The 10,872-nt window shown below is 47.3% G+C and overlaps 2 protein-coding genes across 4 annotated transcripts; one reads left to right on the forward strand and one right to left on the reverse strand.

Moving 5' to 3' along the window:
- Positions 1-375: 375 nt before the first annotated feature.
- On the reverse strand, positions 376-9,173 carry LOC119551452 (lysosome membrane protein 2). Of its 3 annotated transcripts, none has more exons than XM_037860799.1 (7): positions 7,180-7,396; positions 3,561-3,689; positions 2,498-2,750; positions 2,263-2,436; positions 1,630-2,201; positions 1,451-1,572; positions 376-1,391 (listed from the first exon to the last, which is right to left on the reverse strand). In XM_037860799.1, the coding sequence occupies exons 2-7, from the start codon at positions 3,619-3,621 to the stop codon at positions 1,011-1,013; spliced, it is 1,563 nt and encodes a 520-aa protein (XP_037716727.1). In that variant the 5' UTR covers positions 3,622-3,689; positions 7,180-7,396; the 3' UTR covers positions 376-1,010. The 3 variants fall into 3 exon arrangements, with proteins under 3 accessions (XP_037716727.1, XP_037716726.1, XP_037716728.1); XM_037860798.1 differs by having other exon boundaries at positions 7,184-7,395; XM_037860800.1 differs by lacking the exons at positions 3,561-3,689; positions 7,180-7,396 and adding an exon at positions 9,134-9,173.
- LOC119551458 lies at positions 7,728-10,789 on the forward strand. The gene is made up of 3 exons (XM_037860806.1): positions 7,728-8,030; positions 8,745-8,973; positions 9,128-10,789. Exons 1-3 carry the CDS (start codon positions 7,995-7,997, stop codon positions 9,244-9,246), a joined length of 384 nt encoding a protein of 127 aa, XP_037716734.1. The 5' UTR covers positions 7,728-7,994; the 3' UTR covers positions 9,247-10,789.
- Positions 10,790-10,872: the final 83 nt, after the last annotated feature.

Raw genomic sequence — 10,872 nt, forward strand, 5'->3', positions numbered from 1 at the left:
ACGACATGTAAGTCACTCAGCTTTTGCTACTAAAAATGTTTACCCATTCTTCACCAGACACTGCCCCGCTTAAGGTGTAAAATATACATTTTAATGAAGTGTTAAACAAAACCAAGTGTACTCGATTTGGATGAAAATAAGATTTTTGATCAGGCACCAGTGCGTATGAGCGATACAATTTCTAAGAAATTAAATTAATCAAAAGATATTTTTGCATATTATTATTTCGATTATTATAATATTCACCATGAGCAGAGCGCATTTACAGGCCACTGGGGACCAATTTAGGAGCCTGCAAGGCCTGGATAACAATCATCTCCAAAAATGGGACAGCTTTTGAGGCGTACATGGATTGGTGGTAGATTATGGTCAATGTCTAATTAAAATATTATCGTAGTTTATTGTACACATTAATGCATATAAATTGTACATTCGATCGATAGAATTATGTATTTATAGAATATAAATTTCTATGCGGGTCTTGTCCTGCATTTGGTCTAATGAAGCACATTTGTATTCGAGGACGGAACTTTGTTTTATTTGAGAAACGTTTCGAGTTTTGTGACTTAATTATCTGGACATCAAATTTCAGTTTTAACAGGGTAATAGAAAGCAAGTACGGGATCGGTTTCCGTTTTGGTATAACAAATAGAAGTCTAAGTCGAAGCTTTGAGCCTTTAAGCGATCACGACTGATTCGTTAGACTACACATCAAAATTTTCATAACGCTTACTTACAATGATAACCTACATACAATACAATAGATACAGATACACATACAAATACATACAAGTCTTCCCAGCTCCATTTCTTCTAAACTACAGAGACGCACATTCCCTTTCGGGGATGGGATTGGGATTTGGGATTGGGAATGGGGGTGGGAATGGGCTTGGTAGTAGGGATTTGGGATTGGAAGTGGGATGGGCTAGTCCCAGTTCCTAGCTACGGCTTATACTAAACTAAGACACCTAGAGAACCCTCGGACTGCGACCAGACTCCGACTAGAGCGCCTAGTATCTGGCGGGTTGGTTATCCTTGTTCTGCTTCTTGTTCATGTCCACCTGGGCGGTGGCCAGGTAGTTGGAGCCCTCCAGGTGTAGGGTGCTCTGCCGGTGCGAGTTGCGGATAAGGCAGAAGGTCGACAGCAGTAGCAGGATCACGCCCAGGGCGCACAGGCCCACGATGAGCGCCACGCGGATCTTGGGCGGCACCTGCTCAGCGAAGCGCATCAGGTCGGTGACCTCGTCGGGCAGGTTGTCGATGCCCTCCTCGAACCACAGGATGGGGAAGATGATGTCCGGGAAGTTGGCCACCTGCTTGATGTCGAACACCTGGCTCACGGCCAAATTGATCTGGATACGGGCGCGCACTCTCAGGGTGGTTCCCATTTTCTGCATATATATATAACACATACAGTATATATTGAAGGTTAATGACTTTAAGGACTTACAGGCTGGACGTCGAAGAAGAACTGGTGCTTTTCCTTCATGGGCGGGGAAATACCCTCCACCTGGGTCCGCAGACTTTCGTCGGCCAGATAGAAATGGGGGAAACTCAGCATGATGGGGGAATCTGCAGAAGACTTTATTAAAGGACTCAACAGAAATTAGATCCAAAATGAATTCTCACCGTATTGGCAGAGGGAGACGTTGAAGAGTCCGTTAGGGGAGCACGAGGGCTTGCCTGCGGGGCAGAAGCACATGTTGTCCGGGTGGCTGTCCACATCGGCGAAGACCCACTCCGGCGGGGTGAAGCGGTATCCGGGCACCTCGTTCGAGGTCGTCACCTCCTTTTCGAACACCAGGGGCAGCAGGCGGCACAGGTCCTTGTCGTACACATGTAGGATGCGGTCGTGGGTGATGTGAGGGGGGAAGATGGAGCCATCGGTTCCGGCCAGGGTGTTGCACGCGTCGGTGGTCCAGTGGGGCAGGTGGGTGCGCCCGTTGAAGTTGTCGATGATGCCGTATTTTTCAATGTCGTCCACGCCTGTGTTCACAGTGACGCGGTCGGAGGAGGTGCCGTTCTTGCCGTACAGCAGGCCGAACTCCTCATAGGGCAGCTTCTGCTCCTTGGGCACCACGTCCTTGGCCAGTTTGAGCAGCGGGTCCTCGTAGCCCCACAGCAGCTGGCCCACGGACACCTGGACGAACGGCTTGATCTTCAGTATGTCCATGATGCTGGCCATGGCGAGACGCAGGAACCTGAACCAGACAAGATCAGGGTCAATCCAGGGGCTCCATGGTCAGGAGGTTAAACGCTTACCTGGCCGCGTGCTTGCTCTGCGAGGTGGCACTCAGCATGGGAATGTTGGGCACAATAACCACGTCGTCTTCGGGTCCCACCGAGAGATCTTCGCGGAACGAGTAGATCTTGCGCAGATTGTAGCTCAGCGTGCCATTGTCATTCTCCACGATGTTTACCTTTTCCCAGGTCTCGCTGCAGACGGGGTATGGAATTTAGACTGATGTCATATTCGCTACAATTGAAGATCACTTACCTGTAAACGTAGGGCCCCACCTCATCGACAATGGCCTTGGAGCCGTTGCTGAGGAAGTCGTCCGCATTGGTGACATTGTAGATATACAGGCTGATTCTGGGCTCCACCGGAGGCTTGGCCCACCAGCCAAAGGTCTTGGCGCCGGGACGCAGGGCCACCATGCGGTCCACGACTGCATCGATCAGCACGGAGAATTCACAGGCCACCACAATGCCGCCAATTATCAGCGCCGACGCCACGACGATCGTAATCCCTGGAAAAGCAAAGTGAATTGTTGAACAATTGTTCACCGAATGCATAAATTACTTAATAAATGCGGTGAGTCACTTGATATTGGGTGGGGAAATGTGTGGAAAGTGTATTGGCTTTGATCGGACCTCATATTTGAGTTGGCACTCGACTGAATCCGCCCGATAGCAATGTTTGGGATGTGACATAAATATTTATACACCGCCGATCGAGCATCTCGAATGAATCACTGACCCTTTGACCTTAAGCTTCCAGTTGTACAATCACCCATTATCTATAAATATACCCAATTAATTGTGATTGGATAATAAGAAACAAATTATAGATGCTGAGAGGCCAGAACTGAAAAGTCTACTTGAAACTATAACCGGATTTGGAGTATCCCTGGCAGAAGACCTCTGGAAAGTTACAACACGAAATGTGTTGTCATAAGTATATTATAGGACAGGGAAATGTCGGTTAAATAGGAAGATATCAGATATCCAGTTGGTTTTACACGTACTTCGGAATTAATAATATTTCCACTCGCATACCAGTCTAACCAGTCGGACTAATAGAAACTTTGAATAGCTTCGGATCAAAACAAGAACATGGCACGTGGAGTTATAACAGATATGGCAGCCGAGTACCTGACTGGTGATTCCACCTTTCATTGCGTTGTGCATTGGTTGGTGGGTTTATTGCGATTATGAAGTCGGAAATTCATATGGTAATTTCTTGTATGCGAAGAATGCCGTTATACAATCAGATGCTAATGCTAGTAACACCCCTAAGCTAAAACCTTTAAATCTTATCATCGCTAGGGAATACTTACACCATTTTCTCAGATAGGTGCTGGAGAGTTTTGTGCAAAACTTGTGTTTCGGCCCGTTCATGTTGACGGATTCGGTGTTGGGGTTTGGGATGCTGGAGGGTCAAGAGCAGACCGCCTTGCAGTTGTTAACTAAAAATGCAAAACAAAATTATATATAAAGCTTATGCCGTTGTGTTCACGGGGACCTAGAAATACACGGTCTGACTAGCCGTAATACCGGTTAAATTGTAGTCTCAACTCGTTAATCTATAATTGCCCACTGGCAGCCCGATAAACAGGAAAGTAATCATTCAATATCACATCTTGATCACTGGGTTCTAAACGACATTGGGTCTCATGATCACCCTCGTTCTTTTTGCCCATGCCAGATTTTAGAGAGATGCCGCGGCCCAAAGACGCCAGACCCAGACACGTTTTGGGGCGTGCTAGCCTTGTGCAGTTTTGACATCGCTTTGTCGATGTGCGAGCATTTCGGCCAAAATACAAAAGCCAAAAGCTGATTTATCACAGCGCAAAAAGCAAAAAAACCAATCTGGGGGACTGACTCCAGAACCTTCGAGTCAGCGATCTTTTGTGCTGGCTGAAAGCGAGCCAGCACGGTGCGCCCTTCCTGGCAGGGACAGACCTTGGGCAATTAAACGCTTTTTAATGGGCTGACAGGCTCCGACTCCACTGAGGTCGACCTGCGAGTGGGGGACCTTGACCGAGGCCAGGGCTGCGCAAGCGCAAAATACATCGGATTCGTGTATGTATCGTATCTTTCGTGCGTAAACCGAAACGTTTATATTATTTTTTTACTATTGACAATTCCCGGCAGAGCGCCGTCTGCCATTATTCATATTCATAAACGAAGCCAAATAAAACGAAGCAAATGGTTTTCGGTAATGGCCAGCGGCCCATTTGCAGGCGTCGCACGGCCGGAGACAATAGAAACGTTTTAATTGTGGCTCGATCAAGCGGACCCTCGTCGTCCAATTTGAGTCCCATTCCTCCCTAGCTGCATACAAACGGCCGCTTATCGGTGCGTCGAGTTGCGAGATACGAGGTGGATCAACTCCGGATGGAGATGGATAATCGAGTCTCCGATTCTTGGATGCTCGCGGAAGTGGCCATTCGTTTAATGATTTCTCCACTTTTTAGCTAAAAGCGCTAAACTTTGTACTTTGAGTTCGCTCTAGCCTATCAACGCACACAGCGACGAAGTTTTATTATTTGCCGAGTTTACTGCGCTTTCCGAGCTGCGAGCCCCACAAGGTCGCACTTCCACTTCTCCGCCTCTGACTCGGTCGTCGCTCGCCGAACTTAAGCTGGGCTTTGAGCTGGGTATCGGATCCACCATTGTTGGCATGGCTGCTGCGATGCCGATGTCCATTGAATACTAATTATCCAACAATTATTTCACCTCAAATGAATTTTCGGCGACACCCGCCAGCCATTAATCAGTGATTTCAATTTCGGATTTGGCTACCCACATGTTTAGTTGTTCGTTTGCCTGCTAATTGGGTTCTGTGTTCACGGCCCACTGGGTTGTTTTAGTCCGCGCACTTGCTGGAACCCTTGAGATTGCTCACTGCTCGGAATCAGAGTCAGAGTCAGGCCCAAATGTTTGCACAGACCTCGGCGACTGGAGTGACTCAGTGTGGGCCAAGTGTTTACTCCCAGAACTCGAGTAACTGTTATCGGTATCAGCCGAGGCTCAGACTCCCCGCAAAGTATGCAAATCGCTCGAAGGGGAAACTCTAGATGCAACAACACCTTGCCATAACAATACCGTCTAAACGCCTGGCTCAAAGTCGAACAGAGCAGACAGCGCTTTTCGGCATTCCAACGAAATGCGATAGCTGATGTAATAGTTTTATTTTATTTTTGGTTTCACTTGTTGTGGCTGTTCAATTAGCAGCTGCTGCCCGCCTGCTGTTGCTGTTAGCGCGAATCGCCTGGCCAGAATCCAAACTTCAATAGAAACTTACTTTCTAAACACACGTTTTGTATGGATTGAACGGAAAGCGGAATCGCCGTGAAGACATCCGCTGCTTCTGCTTCTGCTCTGATCAGCTTGGTGGCGCAGAGATGGAGTCGAGCCGAGCCGTCTCATAATTTCACTGTGTTCAAGTGTTGCACAAATAAATACAAGCGGTAGTAGCTATTTAGTGTAAGCAATTACCCTGACCCAATTGGGGAGCTGCTACCCTTGCCGAGGGTATTACAGTCGCACTCCTACAAGTCGGGTCTAGTGATTTATAGAAATCAATTGTCTTGAAAGACTTGCATAACTATTTAAAAGTATTAAAAAAAATACTGAACGATATATAGTTTGGTATGGCTATGGTTTTTAAATTTTAATTTCTAGGCAGATATCCTTCAAAACCATAAAAACGTAGTGCCTCCCAGAACAGAAAACCCTTGCACACATTTACATATTTCCCTTCCACAGCTTTAAGGGGTATCTAAAGCTTCGAATCCCCCTTTTTCTACTGCCCCTGATTATAGCCACTGTGACACTGAGCGGCCAAAATAGTGAACCAGCGGCTGACAATTCACCTGCCGTTTTGTCGTGCCCGGGCTGCATTTGATAATACGCAACGAAATGGGTTTTAAATTTGGGCCTTAAACAACGTTGATGTCGTCGTCAATGGCGTGACAGACATGTGCGGCCGAAGTGGCTCATCTTGGACTTTCAGTGGGTCAGTGCAGAGTCTCGTTTGCGGTTGCTTTCGCAGTGAAATGTGTCAACAGCAGGCGAAGACAAAGCCAGGCAATTGTCACCTCAATTTTATGACCAACTAGCGGCCAAGAGCCTCCCCTCCAAGCCGACCTGATGTTGGAGATGGAGATGTAGATGGAGATGGCCCAAAGCTCGGGGCTGGGGCTGCTGCAACCTTCACATAATCGTCATCGTTATGTGGTCAAAAGCTTGCAGGCCCCTCTATTTATTTATTTACGAGTATTTATCTTAGGGTTTTCTGCCTGCGCATGCTTAATTTCGGATCTCGCGTCTTGTAAATGTGTGTTTTGGTTAACTTTTTATTTGATTTCGCTTTGAGCCGCTGCTTCGTGGCAGCTCGAGTGGAGTGCAGAGCGAAATTTCACTTTTTCCACACAAGTAATCATAAAACTATGCACGTACATCAAATGCGCTTTTGGCAGGGCCGCAGACAGCGTTTAGCCGCGGAGGCTAAGAAACCGAAACAGAAACACAAACAGTATAAAAATCAAAGCCCCCAAAGCATAATTCAATGATTTTCCGCTTTTGTAGCGCTGCTAAGCGAACTCGCTGTCGAAGTGGTTTCATTTTGGCTGACTGGGCAAGGTCTTGCTCAACCAGCGCTCTGATTGGAGTCGAAGTTGGAGACTGGGATGCGGATTCGGATCGGATTCGGACTGGGACGGGGAAACGGAACGGGGACCAAGGGTCTGTGCCACCGATCGGGGCAGAAACAACAATCGAACTGCAGTCAGGCGATTCCTAGGAATGCGATTCCTACTGCTGCCCCAACACACTACTGCTGCCACTGCCGCAGCTACTGGTATCTTGTATCTGGTGCGGCAGGTTTGACTCGGGCTGGACGGGACGGGCTGGAAACCACAGGCATTTCCAAATAGCCAGGCCAACACTCACTCACACTGGGTTCGACGGTTACACGGAGTTGTCCGATGTGCAAGCCAAGATTCTTGGGCCCGGACTGAAACGTGGAAGGTGCACGGTAAACGCTGAACGGTGAGCGGTAAGCGGTAAGCGGTATATGGTGAACGGTAGGTAGCAACGTAGGCAACCGCCGGCAAAAAACGTCAACGAATCGAACGCTCGCAGTGCCGCCGAGTAACTGAAGTCGCCGTCTTCAAGTGGCCCCCCAACGTAAGATCGTAAGATGTTCAGGCGGCGAAAGCTCGTCCAGAAGCTCGGCTTCGCGTTGCGACAAAGCGAAACTCGAAAACCTGATAAACAGGTAGGCAAAACCCCACAACCCATGCCCACGGCAAAAGCGAGAGTAAGCGAGCGGGAGCTTTTGGGTTTTGCGAGTGCAACGCATGCGAGCAAAGCTCGAGCGGATCGGACTCGGGATCGGCATCGGGCGAGGCGATCCATGCGGTGGCCACTGCTTGGGCCAGGCTGATAAAACAAGTTTGTTGCCTTGCCTTGCATTGAAGTCTTTCGTTTCGTTGCGTTGCGTTGCGCGTTCCGTTTTATGCAGCACACTCCGAAAATCTCATTGATTGCCTCACCAACACTCGTCCACTGGCAGCGATTATGATATTTGCCGCTGGTCTTTTTCTCTCGTGGTTGTTGTGGCAAGTGACTCACGGGATGGTTGCCAAACCCAACACAAGCACCACAACCACAACCACACTCACATCCACATCCACGAGCGACGACAGGTTGCAGTCAAAGAATGTATGCAAAGTTGACAGCTCCAGCGATCGCAAATTATTGTTATGGCCGATGGAGCTTTGTTGCTGGCATTGCGAAAGGTTTGTTTGCCGCCTGCCTAGAATCGGAATCTTGCCAAAGACCCGGGCCTAGCATAAACGGGCTTTGGGAAATGCGCGAATCCAGCTGTGGAAATAACAGCAGCAGAAACTGGCTGCATTTACATAACCAATCAGCTAGGGGAAATCAATGAAACTAATGCGATTTCTTAAATTGCCCAGTTAGTTGTGTTTTCTCAGTTGGAGTTCTGAGTAGACAGGTGGAGAATTTCCGCCGGGTGAATCAGGGGCAGACCTGGTTTTTTTAAAAATTATAATATGTGATTTCATTTTTACCAACAACTAACAATAGAACTAAACTTAATTTAAGCCGGCCTTTGACCTTGAGTTGCAAAAAACGATTACAAATCCTTCAAAAACTAAAACCTCCATGCTAGCTTTCTAAGCCTAACTGATAACTAGAAGTTATGTGATCGGATACTTAAGTGGTATAGTTCTTTAGAAATTGGGTTAAAATGAACATAGTCACTGAAATAAGTCGATATAAGGATCATCGGACAACTCGAGACCTCTAGTGTGCTAAAATGTAGTCCAAGCCATAACATCGTTGCTCCCAAATCAACCATTAACCTTACCCCAGTGCCCAGTTCTTGATCAACTTGGCAGTGCAGAAATCTGATCCAAGCCCAAACTTCTTTTCGTTTCCTAACGAAGACTTAAGTTGAGTCGTAACCTTACCCTACACCCTAATTCTAGATCAACAACGGCTATTGCTCAATAGCCGACAACGTAGAAGGCGAGCCAAGACGTTATCGCCCCAATGTCTGTGACATTCCACGCCAAGTCCAACCACACACACTCGCTAACTGCGACCCGTATCCGAAGCTTGACTCCGCGGCGACTTTGCATGCCAATAAGGCTAACCGGGTTGCATGCGACCTTTCTGTTTATGTAAACTGCCGTACAAAATGGCGCATTTGTTGCTGTAAGTGATGCAATAAATAATAACAAAAACACCGCGACAAAAACAACAACAACGGCGTACGCATATGTTAATTTAGCTACGGTGGCGTGTCATCAATTGCCCCAGCCCCCGAAAGTCGTGTCAAAGTCAATCTTCTTTAATATTTTCATTTCAGACTTACTATGCAGAATGTCGACCCACTGCATGGCCGACGATCAGAGTTCCATCAAGGGCAGCAGGAGTATGTTTGGAGCACTTTCGGAACTGTTTGGTTCCAATACACTGCCGATATGATGATATTGTGTGTGCTCGGGAAGTGTTTGGCACATTACTGCCTGGCAACCGGATTGATAAGCCAGTTCCCTTGGACGATAAGATTCCTGTAAGCGGTCGTTAGGGAAGTGGGCACTAACAGATAATGCCCGACATTTGAAGATCTGTTCGGGCGGTTTAAGCGGGGCCCTAACTCAGGTTCGCCACTTAAGCTGTCAGCCTAACTTGAGCACCGATCATGTAAGCCACACTATGGAGTTGGCATCCGAAAAAAGGGGAGTCCACAGGTAAATAACTCAGGCAGCTCTGCGTTATTGAGGGCCTATTAACTAGCACGACAGATTGAGCGATTGAAAACCCATCCACGTCCCTCGGTCCGAGGAAAACAAAAAGTTCAAAGGGGCTATCAACCGCGCTGATGCGAAACCCGATGCTGTGGGTACTAGGCAGGGAATCGTGCGAGGGACGTTTCGAAACGGCGGATTAATTGGAAACTCTTGACTATACTGATAAACGCTGAGCAAACACGCTGGGGGTTCAATAACACGACTCCGGCGGGGGTATTTGCGATCTTCCGGTCTTTCTGCCAACTCAGGAATTCAAATAGGGGCTCGATAAGCCAGTCTAAATAAGAGGATGAGGATCCAAGAATTGCAAAACGAAAACAAAGTATAGTAGCACCTTTAGCATCCATCCACTCATCGGACTACCCGGGCCTTTCTCCGTCGTTAATTGCTGGGGTAAACGAAATGCAGGCCCATGGGCGAAGTGAACCTAAAGTACTTAAGTGATAATTAAATTGTTTTGGCGACAGCGCATACTTATAAATAGACGGTAGGAGGGGGACTTTGCATATGCATCTGCCTACACTCGGACAAATTTAGAACGAAAACAATTGGAACTTATTCTCTTTGTTTTCAGTTAGCTTCTTTCCTTAAGAACGCTTTGTTCTCATACGTTCTTATTGTATAGGTGTTTTTATACACAATAGTTAGCTCAGTTTCGGAAATCATTCACAAATATAACCTATTACATGTAATTAAATAATATTTTTATTAAATGTTTCATGTTTATTCTCAATGTTTTCAGTTACCTACATACATCCATTGGTGTGTCCATATATACATAACCATTTTCATAGTGTTCTTAACAGTTCTTAAATATAACACATAAATATAAGATTATTAAGATTGAATGTTTTTCTTTGTGTACTAGCCCCTCCTCGTTCCAATCTCATCAGTTCTTGCCATGTTATTGTCGAAGTGATCAAAACAATAAAGCCTGTTTCTGAACCTCCGCCCCCCAGAGAGTCTATGTCGATAGTAATGATACGCAGATACGAAGCTGGAGCGGATCGGAACGAACAGCTGGAGGGTTGGTGCATCTTCTATCTGGGCGTCGAGTGGCTTCTTTGTCTCGACGATTAAGTTTGCACTTTGTCTCGCAGGCACGCACAAAGCTGCTACGTAGTAAACAAGAGATCCCGATTCCTCGCCAGCGCAATCTGCGCCAGCTCCATCCAGCGGTAATCAGCAATCGTAGCTGACCGCTCCGGCTGCTTATCAGTGCGGTGGCATAGACAGAGGCAGCGGCTGCGGCGTCGACCGAGGCAGCGACGTCGAAGAACGAGGAAAGAGGAGCGACTGC

The sequence above is a fragment of the Drosophila subpulchrella genome, chromosome 2R (assembly GCF_014743375.2).
Source record: "Drosophila subpulchrella strain 33 F10 #4 breed RU33 chromosome 2R, RU_Dsub_v1.1 Primary Assembly, whole genome shotgun sequence".
Lineage (NCBI taxonomy): Eukaryota > Metazoa > Arthropoda > Insecta > Diptera > Drosophilidae > Drosophila > Drosophila subpulchrella.

What these genes read in the sequence shown, in the direction of transcription:
- LOC119551452 (XM_037860799.1), bottom strand. Translation starts at nt 3,621, where the DNA reads ATGAACGGGCCGAAACACAAGTTTTGCACAAAACTCTCCAGCACCTAT. An exon ending in CAGAGCAAGCACGCGGCCAG is followed by an intron (nt 2,202 to 2,262) that starts GTAAGCGTTTAA and finishes TGTCTGGTTCAG; the next exon opens with GTTCCTGCGTCTCGCCATGG. An exon ending in CGTCTCCCTCTGCCAATACG is followed by an intron (nt 1,573 to 1,629) that starts GTGAGAATTCAT and finishes AGTCTTCTGCAG; the next exon opens with ATTCCCCCATCATGCTGAGT.
- LOC119551458 (XM_037860806.1), top strand. Translation starts at nt 7,995, where the DNA reads ATGGCCGATGGAGCTTTGTTGCTGGCATTGCGAAAG. An exon ending in TGTTGCTGGCATTGCGAAAG is followed by an intron (nt 8,031 to 8,744) that starts GTTTGTTTGCCG and finishes CCCTAATTCTAG; the next exon opens with ATCAACAACGGCTATTGCTC. An exon ending in AAAATGGCGCATTTGTTGCT is followed by an intron (nt 8,974 to 9,127) that starts GTAAGTGATGCA and finishes TTTTCATTTCAG; the next exon opens with ACTTACTATGCAGAATGTCG.